The 18,792-nt window shown below is 29.7% G+C and overlaps 4 protein-coding genes across 8 annotated transcripts; 1 reads left to right on the plus strand and 3 right to left on the minus strand.

The window, feature by feature from the left end:
• Positions 1 to 747: 747 nt before the first annotated feature.
• Positions 748 to 6,064, minus strand: LOC127068969 (zinc finger imprinted 3-like). 4 transcript variants are annotated; one of them, XM_051005479.1, is made up of 5 exons: positions 5,095 to 6,064; positions 3,442 to 3,681; positions 3,136 to 3,371; positions 2,674 to 3,054; positions 748 to 2,581 (listed from the first exon to the last, which is right to left on the minus strand). In XM_051005479.1, the coding sequence occupies exons 1-5, from the start codon at positions 5,254 to 5,256 to the stop codon at positions 2,236 to 2,238; spliced, it is 1,365 nt and encodes a 454-aa protein (XP_050861436.1). In that variant the 5' UTR covers positions 5,257 to 6,064; the 3' UTR covers positions 748 to 2,235. The 4 variants fall into 4 exon arrangements, with proteins under 4 accessions (XP_050861436.1, XP_050861437.1, XP_050861438.1 ...); XM_051005480.1 differs by lacking the exon at positions 5,095 to 6,064 and adding an exon at positions 4,644 to 5,071; XM_051005481.1 differs by lacking the exon at positions 5,095 to 6,064 and adding an exon at positions 4,463 to 4,623.
• On the plus strand, positions 2,235 to 16,711 carry LOC127068945 (TBC1 domain family member 9). Of its 2 annotated transcripts, none has more exons than XM_051005389.1 (19): positions 2,235 to 2,355; positions 9,729 to 9,895; positions 10,144 to 10,317; positions 10,445 to 10,541; positions 10,608 to 10,797; positions 10,901 to 10,977; positions 11,048 to 11,104; positions 11,184 to 11,388; positions 11,462 to 11,661; positions 11,740 to 12,029; positions 12,110 to 12,313; positions 12,444 to 12,775; positions 12,915 to 13,070; positions 13,142 to 13,327; positions 13,429 to 13,617; positions 13,684 to 13,846; positions 13,932 to 14,267; positions 14,348 to 14,457; positions 14,559 to 16,711. In XM_051005389.1, exons 3-19 carry the CDS (start codon positions 10,209 to 10,211, stop codon positions 14,775 to 14,777), a joined length of 3,120 nt encoding a protein of 1,039 aa, XP_050861346.1. In that variant the 5' UTR covers positions 2,235 to 2,355; positions 9,729 to 9,895; positions 10,144 to 10,208; the 3' UTR covers positions 14,778 to 16,711. The 2 variants fall into 2 exon arrangements, with proteins under 2 accessions (XP_050861346.1, XP_050861344.1); XM_051005387.1 differs by lacking the exon at positions 2,235 to 2,355 and adding an exon at positions 8,779 to 9,023.
• LOC127068977 (cilia- and flagella-associated protein 20) lies at positions 7,019 to 8,417 on the minus strand. The gene is made up of 2 exons (XM_051005500.1): positions 7,525 to 8,417; positions 7,019 to 7,447 (listed from the first exon to the last, which is right to left on the minus strand). Exons 1-2 carry the CDS (start codon positions 7,798 to 7,800, stop codon positions 7,142 to 7,144), a joined length of 582 nt encoding a protein of 193 aa, XP_050861457.1. The 5' UTR covers positions 7,801 to 8,417; the 3' UTR covers positions 7,019 to 7,141.
• On the minus strand, positions 15,680 to 18,213 carry LOC127068964 (uncharacterized). Its single transcript, XM_051005457.1, has 8 exons — positions 17,884 to 18,213; positions 17,629 to 17,804; positions 17,392 to 17,501; positions 16,891 to 17,319; positions 16,732 to 16,795; positions 16,481 to 16,658; positions 16,234 to 16,411; positions 15,680 to 16,145 (listed from the first exon to the last, which is right to left on the minus strand). Exons 1-8 carry the CDS (start codon positions 18,166 to 18,168, stop codon positions 15,886 to 15,888), a joined length of 1,680 nt encoding a protein of 559 aa, XP_050861414.1. The 5' UTR covers positions 18,169 to 18,213; the 3' UTR covers positions 15,680 to 15,885.
• Positions 18,214 to 18,792: the final 579 nt, after the last annotated feature.

Genomic DNA, 18,792 nt, shown 5'->3' on the forward strand with positions numbered 1-18,792 from the left:
TTCTATCTATTTTTTGTGTGTATCTCTGCTCTGTGTGTGTGTGTGTGTGTGTGGTGTGCGCGCGCGAGCGCGCGTGAGTGCGTGCGTGTATGTATATATTTATTTGATCTGTAAGAATCTTTTGTGTCGATGTGAACGTACGAGTATAGTTTAAAAAAATATTCAATTTTTGATTTTCTAACGACTAAGTATGCATTAATGCCGACCGATGTGTTAATTCAACGATCATTGGTTCTCTCAAAAATTGATTATTTTTGATGTATATTTATTACGACTATTATTTTAATCTAATACTACGCAATGGCAAGCGTTCACAAAAAAGTGTAATCGCAAAATACATATTATATGTGTCACGCTATAAGTTTCTGTAAATAAATAATCAACACATTTTAGTTCATTTCGTATTGGTTTCATATGTATTGGATAATGTGTCGATTATTGTACAATGTTTATAATTAGTCCGATCTACTGTAAAGAAACATTATTTCTTTTTACTTTCTATAATGCATAAGTGTGTGTATATATAATAATATGGAAGCACAAACTATGTATAGTTTACGCTCTACACGAGTCTTTTTATACGCTATGTTTTCCCTAGAACTACTCAGACTTCATTTAACATTTATTTTCAATTACAATTCCACTTATAAGAATAATATTACAATATAGTTTGTTATATATGTGTATGTCGGTACGTATGTGGTGTGTGTGTTGCGTGTGTATGTATGAGCTACAGCTTTTATATCATTTGTTCTTTTCTTTTTTTTTCTTTTTTGTTTTATTTTTAATACTGTATCGTTTTATAATCAAACTCATTTGTTATATTGTTACAGTTTGTAGTTGTGGCCATTGTTCGCTTTTTTCCCTAACCTATATTATTCTAATTTGACACAAAATTTTTCTTTATAAACAGTCTTAACATTTATGATAATGTTTATATTGTGCTAAAAATATGTTGAAAGCTACAAAAAAGTTCTCATTTGCACGAACGTCTTTGGTCATTATACATTTTACATTATATATAGAGTTTTCTAAAACTGATAATTGATCTTTAAGCGGATGAAAGAGGTAAATATTTTAAGGTAAAAGTACTATCATTTTAAAACTTTATCCTCTTTCATCTGTCAAAGATTAATTATGAGTTTTAAGATACTCAATATATAAAATTCCTATAGAACCACTATATCATTTCGATTACATACAACTTACTTTTTTTATAAAGGACGATTCAATATATTATTTTATCATTAATTTTAGACCTTGTGTTACTGTCAGTAAGATTCAGTAACTATGTCAGATGCTTCTCAAGTAATATAATTTTTTTGTGTTTATCTACTTTCTAGTAAGTTGTAAATTTCATAACCAGTATAAAAAATCATTAACATATCACAGCTCTATAAAGAGAAAATTGTATATTTATTATTATTTTTCTACATTCTTAGTTCATATTCAACATACTATCAGTGTGTAAACATACTATATTATCATTTATAATTACATCAATTATAACGTTATTCAAAACTGTTCTAATGTAATTATAAATTTATACATATATATGTATATATTTATGTATATATATATATGTATATATATATGTATATATATATATACACACATCTATATATGTACGTATGTATACACGTATGTATGCATGTATGCATGCATACGCGCGTGTGTGTGTGTATTTGGCAGTGAATATTAAAATAAAAATGAAACATAATTCATTGTCATTCACTTTATAATTATATAACATAAATATATTTAGAATACTATCTTAAAATGTCTTTAATATACTTCAATGAAAATATGTTTTCTATATTCAATGCTGCACATATACTTAAGAAACTATATAAGGAACATTAATTTTTACTACTGGCTATGAAATTTCAAACCTACTTGTGCATGTAGTAATCAAAATTAATTACAACTATCGGAAGTATTTTTGTTTTCATCAATAATTGTGTGTACTTATAATATTCTGTTACATCAAACAAGAATACATATTTTGTGAGTAATAAAGTATATTATCAACATCATTAGCAATAGTATATTTAACTTCAAAATTAAAAAGAATAAAAACATATAAAACTATCATCACTTTGTGGATTAGCACCGTTAATCTCAAAAGTAAAGCTCTTTTTTCTGTATAATACAGCTAAAAAAAGTTTATACAATTGTTTCTATCAAATACTGTATTCAGCTAAAACTCCACTCTTCGTCTTGGTTACTTACAGCTCATCTCATCAAATCTGCTGCCCTTTGTCTATCTCTATGTACCTCTCGAGGATGCATTCTTTTACGATGTGAAAAACAATTACCAGAACTGGCAAATGCTTTTGGACAATAAGGACATTGGTAAGGTCTTGCACCAGTATGTTGATTTATATGAAATTTCAAATCCTGATTCCTTTTGAATGTTTTATCACAAAGAGGACAAGCATGTGGTCTTAAGTCCGAATGTGTTATACTATGAGCTCGAAGAGTTGAGTTTGTTGGATAAACTCTTCCACAAACATTACATGGAAATCTAATTTCACCATGATATTCTTTATGCCTGCATAAATTCGATTGTGTTTTGAAACTAAAACAAAATCAATTTTAATTAATATTTGTTATACAATAAAGAAATTTCTTTGCGATTAATAAAATTATATCTACTGATGCCAAACTTACATTCGGCCACATATATCGCACCCATATTTTCCTTTAGGCCTGTGAGTTTCTAAATGTACTTTCAAGTTTCCTTTTGTAGAAATCTTTTTACTACAAATTGGACAAATGAAGTTGGCAGATGAATTGTTATCAACATTTGTATGCAGCACACCGTTTGTTGAATAAACTTGTTGCGATCTCAAAACAGATTTTCCATCCAAGCATCTTTCTCTTGGTAGATGCGACCATAAATGATTTTGTAAACCAATCTCTGATATGAAGGATCGTGTACATATTGTACATTCATATTGTTTTGTTGTATTTAAATTATCTTCATCAGTTTCTTCATTAAGTTTATTGTCATTAGACTCTCTTGTTTTTTCCTTTTCTATTTTTATATCTCTATAATTAAAAATTCATTAATTTATTTAACAAAAATCTATATGTTAATTTGTTCATGCTGCAATAATTTCAACTATTTACTTCTTTGTTACACTCGATAATTCAGGAGAACGAGTTCTGGTTGCACTTTCTTCAAGGTCTGATGTATCCGATATATCTGAAGCTGATTGTTCCATACCGCATTGTAAAAATAACATTGGATCTACTTTGACTTCCATTTCTTCCATACTTGGAGTATGACTTTTTTCTTCTTCAGATAGATGGGATAATTCAGATGGTCCAAGTGGTTCACCTTCTGCTAAAATTTCTATGGCACCCTAGAATAAAGTCTTTTTGTTATAAAACAGTCAAGTAAAAAACTGTTGCAATATAAATTGAAATATATACTTTTGTAAGAATTGAATGCAATAATCCTCTGTCTTCTACTTTTTTAGTACTTTCTTGTGTATCCTTTAAATTTTGTTCCTCCATGTCTTGAACAGAATTTATATTGCCCAAATTTTCATATAACTGTAACCTTAATCTCTCTTGTGTACGATATGCCATCATTGCAAAACGATGTACTCCTTCCAATCTTTTGATGCACGTTAAACAAACCATCTTTGATAGTTTATCTTCAGAGGATACCTGAGAAAAATCAAGTAGTATACTCTTCTCTTATTTAACAATATCAAACAAAATTAATTGTGCGAATAAAAATATTTTATTGGGAAAACAAGGTTTAATTCATTAAAAAGAATTGATTTATTTTTTTACAAGAAAATATTTTGTTTATTTTTTAATTACCAATTCACTTGCAATAAGAATTATCTTTAAGTATTATATAAATTTTATGTTTATTCTATTAATTATCATTTTTCTAAACTATAATAATAATTTTTTTCTAAAGGAATTTTTTTCAAAATATCAATTTTTATTGAATTCGTAATTAAAAGTTTGTTATGAAGTATTTTTCTTTTAATATAATATCATAAATATCTGAAACACATTCGATGTTCTATTTTTTCTGCATAAAATATTTCATAGACGTCATATCTGAATACGCCGCCGCTTCATTCTCAAATATTTATAGACGCATCGCTTTATACAGCGCATGCAGTACATTATACTTATGGCAATCAATAAAATGCTAATTTTTAACACTTTTACAGCACTGTACAAAATGGTTGCCATGAAGCTCATTCAACGAGCAATAATATTTGTCAGATTAATTTTTCGTATTTATAAATATACATTATTTAATATTATTAAAAGAAATATGAATTTTTTACGAAAGATAAATGCAATTTTTCTCTCGTTAAGAATTTATATCAAAATATTATCTCTTTTAATTGTTTTTGCAGAAATATGATTATTAATTAGAGAATTAATGGATACATATCACTTTAGTATATTTTAGAATATTTACCGGAAAAATCTTTAATTTATTATTAATTTTTATAGCGATACATTTTATTCTGCGAATATCATGATACCGATTATCATATTCGATCACAGAAATAGCACTATTTATTTGTTAATTAACGATAATTAACGATAATTAACAATAATTAACGATCATTACGATCGAACGCATTCCTAATGCCTACTTGAATCTCCGTCGAGTGTTGTACCGGTGCATCGACAGTACCGACATAAGGCAAAAAATCGTCAAGTAAAATTTTCCAGGATTATTTATGACTAAAAATAGGTTTTATATTGTTTCATATTTCGATAAAAGATAATAGCGAGAAAAAAGATTGCCGATCGTAGAAGGTTTACAAAAAAAAAAATAATAATAATAAATAAATAAATAAATAGAAAAATAAAAAGCAAGACGAACTGGAACGTTCATCCGATCGTGAATGTACCGAGTCGCACGTGGGAATCGTACACACAACTATGCACTATCTTGGTGGGCAAGACGCGCGCGCGTCCAGCGGTCGAGATTTTGAAAAAGATCCCGGTAACACATAACATAACACGCACTCAGCCTCGGTTCGTTGCCTTTTGGACCGATTCGATCGGTTACTTTTTTCCTCGCAAGGTCGCACAACTTACCAAGATGTAGAGATATTTGCGTATTTTGGTCTGCAGGTAGTGCCGTCTACCATCCTCGGTGAAAATGTTGACACCGTCGTTCCCACTAACGTCGCACGCACAAATCCGACAGTGCAGTCCGTCTTCTCGATCGCGCTCGAAATCGCGACCGGCTGTACCCATTTCAAAAAGAAAATAAAAGAAAAAAATATAAAGACACTAAGAAATTATAAGGAAAGACTACTATCCTTCCCCTCACCGCACGATGCGACGAGATATCGAAGCGTGGTGCTCACCGCAAAGCGAACATATCTCTTTTTCTCTCTTTCTTTCTCTCTCTCTCTCTCTCTCTTTCTCTTTTTCTCTCTCTTTCTCTCTCTCTCGCTTTCTCTCTTCTCGCTCTCTTTCTCTCTTTCCTTTTCACCCCCTTATCCCACCCTCGTAGTATCTTATTTGGTATGTTTCGCTCTTTTTTCTCTTTTCTTTTTCTTTTTTTCCTTCGGAAGACGCGGTTAGTCGTTCAACCCCGGAAGACGACCAGTTACGTTTTTCACCGTTGCATCTTAACGATGTGCCAACGCGTACCTCCCCCCCGTCAAAAGAGAGAGAGGGTTGATTATTCTAACGATCCTCCTTTTTTTCTTCCTCTCTTTTCCCGTTTTCCTTTTCCCTTTTTTTTACTTATGAGTCTCTCGGATTGGGTGAGATTACTAACAGCACGCGGCTCGTCGACGCGTTAAAAACGACGTCGGCGCCGGGCGTCGGCGTCTACCTCCGAAACGAGTGCTCGATACAAAATATATAATAGCATTCGTCGATTTGAAAAACATATGTATATAACCGATTGTTTTATTTATGGATTTCTCTCGCCGCCGCGCCGCGACGCACGCGTTCGAAGTCAAAACCATCTCGCATTTCCTCTTTCGTCAATTAAACCCGCCTCTTCCATTCCTTTTCCATCCCCTTTCCTTCTCATCCATGTTATCACCTTTTTTACTTCCCTACATTGCCCTGGGATATTCACCTTTCGAGAATAGATATATACTATCGGCGAAAATAAAGAATAAAATGTACCGACGCGGCTGCTCTCTTAATTGGTCCGCCATTTTCCATCTGATTCGCGACTTTGACCTTTTTCATATTTTGGTTCTTCGATTCGTTAAGGAGAGAACTTCTTATTCTATCATTGATCTTCCTTATCCGATCCTTCGTTCATTGACGCGATCTATGATCTCGTGCATCTCGATTTTCCCTCCGAATTTTCGAAATTTTTCCGCCGGGTTCTAATCTTTCCCGCCATTTTGCCGAGTTTGTATCACTACGCCGAACAGAAGCGCCTCGCGTACTTTACCCCTTCCCCTTCACCTCCACCCGACATCCTCCTCTTATGCGCGAAAAATAGTCCCGGTTATTCGCGAACGAACAGCCTCCCCCTCGGATATGTCCCGTTTAAAAAAATCAATACTTAATAATTAGCAATTAATACACGCGCCACGTACGTCTTCTCCCCTGTCGCTTCTCCCTCTTCCTCTCTTTCCAATGGACCCTTTTCTCTTCTTTCATTTTAATGTATCGTTTAAGAGCTGCATATAATTATTACTTATAATTTTTTATTTTAATTTTTCTCTTTTCTTATTTTTTATTTCGTTTTATAATATTGTTCAGTTCTATTAGATTTTAAGAAGATTAAAGAGTTCTCATTGAATTATTGTTACGTTATAGGTGCATATCGTACGTACGATTTCTTTTGTCTTCCATCAAAATTGCGTCGATTAAAATTGTGATATCAAGGTATTTTTAATAATTAAATAAGATTACGATTTTTTATTTGATAGAATTGTGTAGTATTGTATGAAATTTGGTTTTACAATATTAATTTCATTTAGGATATAGATTATATAACAGAGTAAATAACAACGAGAAAATGAATAAAATATAAGCAATATTCTGTAAATAATTATATTTATTAGCATCACTATTTGGAGTCGCTGTAACACATGTTAATTTTTTATGAAAATGAAAATGTTCTGCAAAATATGCTACTTTGAAAAAGATCTATCTAATGTGTTTAACATTTTGCTTTATTTTGAATTGGTAGAAACAATTTAAATTCTGCTGGTAATTCATCTTCGGAATATAATCTATCAGAAAAGTATACCCTACGTATTCGACAATTTGCATGAATTTGAACTCTTAAAGTTTCTACATAGTTTGTTCCATATGCTCTACGAGTGAAGTCTGCTAAATTAAACTGTATTTGATTCCATCCATCGTCCAATCTCATTGGCATAGTGCATATAAATGGTTTTACTCTAGTTGTTGATTGATAATTACTTGCACGAAATCGACGTCGTACATTTTTATCATCTATAACCTAAAATAAGAAATATTTTTAAAAATATATATTAGAATGATCTTAACTCATAAGATTTATATTGCAATTGTTTTTACCTGAACTTCAAAAGTAAAATATTTTTTCAAGTTTTTAATAATCATTACCAGAAATGGCAATTTTATGCCTAACGTTTTCCTTGGATCTGCTGGACAAGTAATATAAGTGGTACTCACATTACTGCCCAATATTTCTAATACAAGACTTTGTATATCATTATCTGTAATTCTTTTGATGTGACCATTTCTCACTTTTTTATCCCATATTTGTAATGGTTTACTACCAATGCTATACAAAATGGATAAGAAGCCACTTTGGAATGTGTTTTTAAACATATTTAATGATTCTTATAGATTTCTTTGTCCGAAATTTCTTTTAAGATATGTGTTTTCTCTTAAGAATGTACTTAAAGATATGTTCAATCGTAGGTATTAAAATTTCGTCTCAAATATAGAAAAAGTAACCTAACCTTTTTCCATTATAAAATCTCACGTTTTCAAATAATTCTCTCTATAGATAATCAATCAAAGAAAATCATTTTTATTGTACGTATGTAGACAAGTAGATTTGTATGATCACTTAACATTCATACATTTTTATTAAAAATAAATCTTTTCCTCGGTGAATTTTCTTTTCTCGAACGAAATGTAGCGGATATTGTATGTATGAACTCCGATTGCCGGCACGGTATTTTAGAGCTTACCTCACTAATAATGAATATCAATCGATAAATCTATACTTGCGAATAATTTCACGAAATGATGATATAACTTTCAAATCTATGAACATACGAAATGATTAAAACGAAAGTAAATTACAGAAATCGAGTTAATGTAGATGCATTATTATGTTAATATTAATTTGTAAACATTGATTGAGACTATAGAAAATATTATGATAGTATTGTAAAATAATAGTTCCAATAAACAAAAAAGAAAAAAGAAAAAGATTGTATACTTGACAAAACATTTATTTTTCTTTATTGTATTTATTGCATTAGACGTTGCATATATATATATATATATATATATATATATATATACATTATATATATACATATGTATATATATATATAAAGTAATGAATAACGATATATTCGTTGAAATTAGCGTAATTAGCATTAGTGTATGAACTATCATGGACATAAAATTATTTAAAAACTACTAATTATGAATTTTCGCGGCTGAATTTCGAACAAAAAGAAAATAAAGATAGATAATGTATTTCAACAACATTTAACGTCGTAAGAGCGGCGACACTGTCGATGGATCATTTCAGGCATAGCAGACCAAACATACGTTCATGTATTCATAGACCAGCAGCTGACGATGGCGAGTGGTGGTGGTAAAACGATAATGCTGTGAAGTTCGTGTATCGGTGTTTATCTTCTTGACAAATTTTTTTACACAATAGGCTCATAAGATTGCTTAAACTTTTTTTTGTTTAATATACGATAAAACATTTAGGATCGTGGCCTTAGTGCCATATTTATACTGGATGAATAAGCAGTCGCTATGTGGGTAAAGCCAAAGGAGGTTCTACTGGCTAATGCTTTGTGGTAAACTTTAATGTTTTACACTTGAAGATGGACTTGCTGTTTATAATATATGTCAAATACAACTGATAGCAGATCTTTTGCATTTTCAACTAAATCGTTTCTTTTCTCTGTCCGACTGTGACTTCTCTGTCATTATGTTCCATGTTGTATTTGGAAATTGACATCTTTTATGATTCAATCTGGATTACGAAATAATATCGAAGATATATGTATTTATTTTTATCGTTTCATGCATAAGCCTCTTTAGCATACGTCTATACGATTGTTCATACGTGTATGTATGACATGTGTACGAACGTAAATCGTACAAACGCAATAAAAATTCTGTTATACTTAAAAATATGATAAATATTTAATCTAAAAACATTGATATCCTGAAAGTTTCATTTAAACAAGACAAATAAAATTTTCTCGTTAACGCGGCAGATGTTATTCTAAAAAGTTGACGTGTTAATAAAAGTGCGTGCTTGACATTTCGAGAGGACAAAAATTAGCGCGTTTTTCGAATGATGTAGCTACTTTCATGTTTCTACTTGTTCGTTCATTTACTTAACAAATATTTTAATGTTCGTTTGTTTTTAACATCACTCACTTTATTCAATCATATTGAATTTTACTTCTAATATATAAATTTTATGAAATCAACTTTTTCTTAGTATTACATTTTTTGTATTATGATTACATTATTGATTCATTTATTAATAGGGTAAATGAACAGTCAACGGTATATTTTGTTTTGCAACGCCGTAAAGGCCATGGGAAAACAAAAGGCCTTACTTCTATATTGGTAGGAACATTGGACAGTGTATTTGACACCAAACCAGCACCATTTAGAATATTGCATCAAACGCCATCCTCAGAAGTTTATTGGGGTAATAAAATAATTAATAACAAATTATTCATTATTTGCAACATACATTACAAATATTGTGAGTTTATATATAAATATGTAACATATTATTCTAATAAATTAATACCATTAAAAATGATTACAATGACTTATTTTCTAATAAAAAGTAATATGTTAAATGTTAAAATTAAAAGTTGAACACAATGTTTTAAGGCAATTTATATTGTAGTATGAAAATCTGACAAACTTATTTTCTCTTTTACTTCATAGAAATATCATGTTCTTTGACTCATGAAGAAATTTTGCAAGATTGGGAATGGCTTCATTCGAATTTAATGGATACACTTCAATCGTTTGATACAGAAGAAGATATAACAGAATTTGTTTGTTGTAAAATTCAATCTGTTATTGCAAATAATATTCCAGATTGTCAATTTGCTGATGGTAAATTATTATACTATATTTTTTTTAATTATTTTTAAATGTATGTATATATATAATTTAAAACAAATAAGTAAATAAATACTATTATAACTATATTTATATAATAAAAGGGATATGTTATTTGCAGAAGAAGATCCAGCAGCATTTAAGACAGTATCTTTCAAATTTCATCAGTTATTTAATATACAAAAAGAAGACAAATTGGTCAATTATTATTCTTGCAGGTATTTATATTAAATTAGTGAAACTACAAATTTAATACTAAATAATTTCATGTTTCTTTCTTATAGTTATTGGAAATCTAGAATACCTAGGCAAGGATGGCTATATCTGTCTGTAAATCATATGTGTTTTTATGCTTATATACTAGCAAGAGAGACAAAATTAGTTATAAGATGGGCAGATATTATCGAATTGGGTAAAACAAATTCCATATTAATTCCAGATAGTATACGTGTCGTAACACGTGATAATAAAGAGGTAAAAAGTTCTATTTACATGTTATTGTTATTTTAAAATAATTAATATACCACGGCAAGATATGTCACTGCTGCAAACATTTATCTATTATTTCATTTTGTAGCATTACTTTTCTATGTTTCTACACAAATCGGAGACATATTCATTAATGGAACAACTTACAAATATCGCCATGAAAAGGTACTTTTTCGAACTTTTATCCATCCATTATAGGTGAAACTGGTACAAGTCTATACATAATTTTTCATAGGCTCATTGATGAAAAGAGTGGTTTCAATGAGGACAGAGATCTATTGAATAAATTAAGGTGTGTATATTTATGTTACTTTGATGCAGTTATAATTTTTTTTTAATAACTATTAAATATAAAATTTATTTGTCTTTAGTAAAAACGTACCTAAGAAACCATCGTTCCTAAAAAGAGATCTTGATGCTCGAGCACATTCAGAAGCGTACAGGTTACAATTTAGACTACCAGGAAGCGAAAAATTAGATGGTAGTATCGATGCAACCTTGTGGACTCCGTATAACAAAAGATATGTTTGGGGAAAAATATATCTCTCACAAAACTATCTCTGCTTTGACAGTAGGGTAAATATCTATTTAAAACGAAATAATATGAATTTTAATAAAAAGTTTTCATATATCATTAATCATCTCTTAGGTAAGAAAATTAGTAAGTTTAGTCATACCTTTGAGAGAAGTACGACTTGTTGAATCAGCAGAAAATCAATCTTCCTCTGTAGATAAATCAATATTGGTAACTACAGCACGTGCATCATTTTTATTTGCACAGATTCAAGACAGAGATTTTGTAGTTCAAAAAATATCTGAACTTTTGGCTAAATCAAAATTAATGCATTTGTAAGTTCACACAAAATTATGTTTAATAATAGAAATAATATTTATTATATGTGCAAGTGCTTAATTGTTTTTATGTAGAGGTGGTAGCAGCCTGAGTTTGCAAAACACTTCAACAAATAGTTTGAATAACTCTGAGGATATGAAGCTTGTAGGAACATGGAAACCTCAACCTCCATTAATGACACTTTTTAAAGCTCCACTCAGTAGTGAAGCAGCTTTAAAACAAGAAGCTAAGGAAAAGCAATGGGAACTTCATTTTGCAGAATATGGACGAGGTATTACGATGTATCGAACTGTAGAAATGGCAAAGCTTGTAATTCAAGGAATTCCACAGTCTTTAAGAGGAGAAGTTTGGCTTACTTTTTCTGGTAATGAGAAATATATTCATCTTTAATATAAAAGTACTAAGAAAATTTTTGTGAATGCAAGATCTGACTTTTGGTATTAGGTGCATTAAATGAGATGGCAATCAATTCAGGTCTTTATAAATCTTTGGTTGATAAATCGTTGGGTAAATCTTGCCAAGCTAATGAAGAAATAGAGAGAGATTTGCATAGATCTTTACCAGAACATCCTGCATTTCAATCGGATACTGGTATCAGTGCTTTAAGGAGGGTATTATCTGCTTATGCATGGAGAAATCCACAAATTGGTTATTATTATTGTTATTGTTGTTGTTGTTTTTATTGTTATTATTATTATTATTATTAACGTTGCTATATTGTTATTGTATTTTATTATATTTAATTTTTATAATTATTTTGTTCATTTTTGTACAATAGGATACTGTCAAGCTATGAATATAGTAGCTTCAGTTCTTTTAATATACTGCTCAGAAGAATCTGCTTTTTGGCAGTTGTGTAACGTTTGTGAATCTTTACTACCTGATTATTACGATCGACGTGTCGTTGGTGCTCTCGTCGATCAAGGTCTCTTAGAAGAATTAGCTGCAGAATATTTACCAGATCTGCATGCTAGACTACAAGATCTTGGACTTATAAAAGTCATATCACTCTCTTGGTTTTTAACAATATTTTTAAGTGTAATGCCAACAAGCAGTGCTGTAAATATTATGGATTGTTTTTTTTATGATGGAGCTAAGGTCATTTTCCAGGTAAACTTCATTATCAAAACAAATTTTATTTAATACAATTGATGTTATCAGATTTTATAAATAAACATTGTCTAGCAATAGTAGAATATATTATATACAAAAATAACTTGATCTAAACAGGTATTTCTTCTTGTACTAGATAGCATTAACAGTGCTACAATGGAATCAAGATAAACTCCTTAATTGTCGTGATGATGGGGAGGCTATGCAATTGTTAACAGATTATTTAGGAGGTGTTTATAATGACGAAGGTCCTATTCTTCCTAGACCAGTTGATAATGCTACACTTAATAGAGTAAGTTTATTTGTATTATAAAAATAAAATGAAAGCATTGTGTAAATATTTTTGTTTTGTTTTTCTTATAGAGTATATCTGTCCAGACATTAATACATGAATCATATGTAAGATATGGCTCCTTGACTATTGGAGGAATTGAAAGGCTTCGCTTAAAACATAGGCTTAGAGTAGTTCAAAGTTTAGAAGAAGGAATAGAAAAAAACGTAATAAGAAGTGTTATTGTAGATAAATATATGACAATGGAGGAATTACAGGTATAACTTTTTGATGTACAATAATTAATATAATCAAATATATAATATTTCATTATACATATAGAATATATTATATATAGAATATATTCGAATGTGCATAGGAACTGTTAGCATTAGTGAGGGAAGAATTGATGAGCCAGCGAAAGTCTGAACCTGATAGATATGATCCTACACAACCACCATACGAAGCTTATAAAATTGACTTTGAGTTATTTAGAATATTATTTGGTGGTTTATCGCCATGGGGTAAATGTACACAAGCTGAATCTCTTTCTGCTCGATTATTTCGTGTAAGTTTGTGATTATTTTGTGACTATAAATTTTGAGAACACCTGTAAATAGTATTATACATTTAGTTAATGGACCGTAATCGTGATGGTTTACTAAATTTTCGAGAATTAGTACAAGCTATTGGGATGACTGCAACAGCTGATCAAACACAAAGGTTGAAACTTCTTTATACTCTACACTTACCACCACTTCTTACACCTGCTGATTTTGACTCGCCCACACATTCAGGTAAATATTAATTTTCATTGCACATCGTCAATGAAAAACTATTATTATATATAGTAGTAAAAGTATAAGCGATTATACTGATTAGATGGAGCTGAAGTAGCAGCAGAAGCAACAGATTTTTTTGATAGTATGGAACAGAGTGTGGCTTCCTTAGAAATGCCGGTCAGTGTAGCAGAAGAACCAACAGTGGGTACATTATCACGATCAACAAGCATGAACAGTCAACATGGTGATCAGTCCTGGGAAATACAGAGTATGGATAGTTTACGCTCTATGATTGCATCAAGAGATAGTCCCTTAGATTTAAAAGTGGTGCCAAAAATGTCTCAACGTCACTTCATAGCATTATGGAAAACACTTTATGATATGTTTCCAGCACAATTAGAAGAACAAGAAACATACCACAGTATAGCATCAATAGGTACTATTATTTTACTTTTTTAATATGTAATGTTTAATCATTGTAATTAAGTGTTACATGCTTGTTAAAACTGTTACTAGGTACTCTTTTGCTACAATTGGGTGATGTGGGAAAAAAATTAAATATTAGTCGAGATGAATCTGAAGATAGTTTATTATTAGCTGCTTCTGCTGTACAACACATATCTTCGGTAACTGAAACAACATGTTCCATACCAAATATTTTCATATTCTTTATATTGTCTTTCATATATATATTTTTTTTATTTTTCAAAATAATCTTTTTTTATAGTCGCCTGATCGTAATGGAAATCCACCTAGTACATCATCTTGTTCAGATCCTGATTGGTCAATAACTATTGAACAATTTCTAGCATCTGCATTAACTGGTCCACCAATAGTTGATTTTTTTAGTAAAAGAGCCGATCTTGCAGAAGCAATGGTAATCCTTAAAAATCGTAGATTTAATCGCGTTCATTCCTTGTCTGATACTCCGGTAATAAACGTATGATATACATCTCATACAAACATAAGTGCAATATAGTTTTTTATGCAATAGATTGTCTTGAATATTTTAACAAGTATATTGAAGTATTTTAAATAAATATTTTAAATCTTTGCATAGATAAAAATTCAAGCACTTATCGAATTTCAAATCAGGATGGTTGTAATCATGAGAAAAAGATAAAAATGATATGACATTATAAATGTAATCTTAACACTGTTTATATAAAGCACTGTATTCTTATTTGAATATCACAGATACTTTTCCAAAGTATATCCTTTTTTTTTAATATAAAGTATATATTAAAGTAATCTCGATATATGTACATCTCTTTTATAATGGACATGTATATTTAAAATGTAAGGAACTAACATTATGTAAAATAATGCATGATTAGACACTTTGCTTGCAAATAATATATTTACAATATTGTATTAACGATGGATTACACCTAAACATATTGGCCTATGTTTTCAAAGATATATTCAGAAAAAAAATAAAAAAAAAAAAAAAGCAGAAAAGAAAAAGAAAGAAATAACAGAACATTTGTACAATAACAATAGAAAATATTCAGCATAACTATTAGTCCTATAATTTTAAGATTCGTGCTGTTTGAATATAAGATGGCTCAGGTAATAAACAGTATGTAATGCAGAAATATTTAACAAATATGAATCAAAGTGAATGTTTTGTATCATTTATCATACATTGTCGTCTTGTTAATACATTAAAAAATAATATTTCAATATAAAGATTTACTAAATTTCTTGACTAATTATATTTGTAATACTAATTATATTTGTAAAAAATTATATTTGTTTCACATAAATGTAATAAATTGTCTACTATTCGTCATTCTCAGAAGTACAAGATAAAATTGAAACATTTAAAAATAACATTACATACGATTACTATGCGTAAAACATTTTATTTGTTATAATCTTCTCATTCAACAATGATTTATTTTTTACTGCAATACGCGTCATTGAAATTGAAAATTCATCGAATGAAATTGATGAAATTTATTATCATTATATAAATATTAATACTATATATTAGGAAGTTAATAGCACTATATGATCAGGGAGCTATCTGTAGGATTCTTTTGATATAATTAAAGATACATTCCATTAACTAAATAATCAGGATCGTGAGCATAAGGTCCGTGTCCACGGTGTTTACGTCTTTTTATTAGACATAATCGACAAGCTATTAATGCAACAGTAGTAAGTGAAGTCATTACTCCTAGTACCAAGGAAATTACTGCACTTTTTGGTTTTAGAAGTTTTGTCGAATTTGCTTGTCGAAGTGGTTCTGCAACTACAGAACTTTTTTCATGTTCTTTTGTCTCCAAAATTATAATATTTTTATAATCTACAAAATGTATATACAGTTGCAGTTAAAATCAAACATATTTTTTATGCAATTTACTTCTTACACTTATATACAACTTTTTTCATACCTGTTAACTCACTTTTACGTTCACGATTTTGCTTGGAAACGTTAATTTTTATAGTATGGGATTTTTCTGTACTATGTTCATCTATTTTAATATTTGATGTTTCTTCTTGTTTCTTTTTATCTACTTTACCTTTAATCTCTTTATCTTTAATTAATGTATCTGTATGCTGTACCGCTGTCTAAAATAATTAGTACGTTACATTACATAAATGTTATAAATATATTGTATATGAAAAATATTAGCTGACCTCACAAGGTGGTGATACTGTATTCTTTGTATCTTTACTTAAGTAGTTGTCCAATTTTTGTGGAAGATTTGGTGTTATTGACGGTGCTAGCTGAACTTGAGCCTCTTGCAACATTCCTTTGTTGGGTGTTAATAAAAAGTGTGATGGATAAGGATTCTTTGAATCTGTGTAAACATTACTAAAACACAAACTATTGAGTCTACAAATCATTAAAAAAATTTATTAAATTAATTAGATTCTATTCTTATTACCTGTCTACATCAGGTTCTCCTATAACACTAGATCCTTTGTGATTAAAACTATGAGGCTGGTTTTCTAGAAACAAAATACAATATTAACATAATAACATTACATCCGACATTGCTAGTAAATTGTAGTCTAACATTAGATATCTTTAATTTTATACTTACGATCATATGGATTAAAATTATTTTGTCCATGATAAGAGTTTCCTGGAACATAGGAATCTTTGTTTTGTTCATATAATGGTTGATAATCCCATTGATATGCTGGTGAACCAAAGCTTTTTTCCATTTGTACTGGGTATAGAAGATTTTGCGGTTGTGATAATTCCCATCTCTGTGGATTATTTTCTGAACCACGATGATAAACTTTTTTGTGTTGATTGATCATTTGCTGATACTTCATAACATTAGAAGGTAATTGTGGGGATGGTCTTTGTATCACTACCGAAGGTGGAACAGTCGGCTTTTCAGTAGGACATACAAGGTCTGCTGCTTCGTCAGAACCATCAGTACATTGCGGAATACCGTCGCAAACATTGTATATAGCTATACAGTCTCCAGTCGAACGACACTCGTATTGATTGTGACTACAACCTATATTTATTAACAAAAATCCAGTATTATAACTATAAATTTCATATTTCGTTAAAACATCAAACACATTACCTTGTTTAGCTGGTGGTGTCGTTACAATTGGACGTGATGTTACAGCAACACTTGGCTTTACACTATGTTCTGTAACAGCATATTGAACTGGTGGAATATTGGAAAGTTTTCTGTAAAGTTTATAATAACTGATATATATAACGGTCATCTTCAATCAGTCATATTTAATATAGAATACAAACTATATACAATTATATGATATGTATATGAAACTTTAATACGTTAAATATAACTTACCTTAATGATTTTAACTCGTGTTCGTGTTGAGAAATTTGAATTTCTTCTTCCAATTGAGGATGATTGCGTATATTGTAATTGGTAAGTACTGCACTTGTGTAATTAACATGAGTGGTAAATTTACATTTGAAATCTTCAAGTGGTCCACATTCAAACAAGTAACAACTTCCTGGTTTCTAGCAATTAATGCAATATTATACTTTTGAATATGAATTGATAAACAAATAGTAAATTGTAAATAATATCGATACTTACTTTTTCTTCAAATATAAAGACATCACATTTATCTGTATCACAACAGTATTTAAAACAGTCTTCTCTGGATTCAAGGTCCAATACATTCAAATATTTTGCACCAAGATCACATGAATCTTCAGTCTTAATGATTTTATTAGTGTGGACGTCGAAACTTTCAAAACAGGTGTCATAATTATTCGCGATATCGGCATGCTTCTCATTTTTTTTTAAAGAAATTTCACCGTTTATGCAGTGAAAAATTGCAATAAAATTAAAGAAAACGTATAAATCTCTGTAAGGCATCCTTCTTTACGAATATGTGTAATACATATGCGCATGCTTTTCGTGATATAACGTTCGATCAATAAATTGAAGGGGTAATAAAGGACAGAAAAATAAAGGCAGTATTCCATCTAATCGTATTATTATTTGTAATTGTATGTAATCGTTTCGTTAATTACAAATAATTGTTTTGTTAAATAAACAAAAAATTTTCATAGATTTTATAGTTGACATTGAAAGAATAATTTTCAATCGCAAATATATTTTACTACAATTTATATTTTTTTATGAATTCTCAGTACGTCATAATACAAATTGTTTAAATAGTTGATCTAAAGGTAATGTAAACAATTGTTCAATTTTTGTTCAAGTTTTTATAATACGCTGTACAATATATTACACAAATTCACTCGATACAAAAATACCATATATATATATATATATTTACACATATTTAAATGTTCGTGCAAAAATTCAAATTGAACGGCCATAGAATATAAGACTTTAGATTCGCAACGAATGAAGTTTTGTATTCAGGTTTAAATGGGTTGATATTCAGTTCGGAAGATGGCCTTTGAACCTTAATTTTTTGTCTTGTTCTTTTATTTAAAAGTTCTATATAAAATATTGATTATTTTTACTAAT

The sequence above is a fragment of the Vespula vulgaris genome, chromosome 14, assembly GCF_905475345.1.
Source record: "Vespula vulgaris chromosome 14, iyVesVulg1.1, whole genome shotgun sequence".
In the NCBI taxonomy this organism is placed as follows: domain Eukaryota; kingdom Metazoa; phylum Arthropoda; class Insecta; order Hymenoptera; family Vespidae; genus Vespula; species Vespula vulgaris.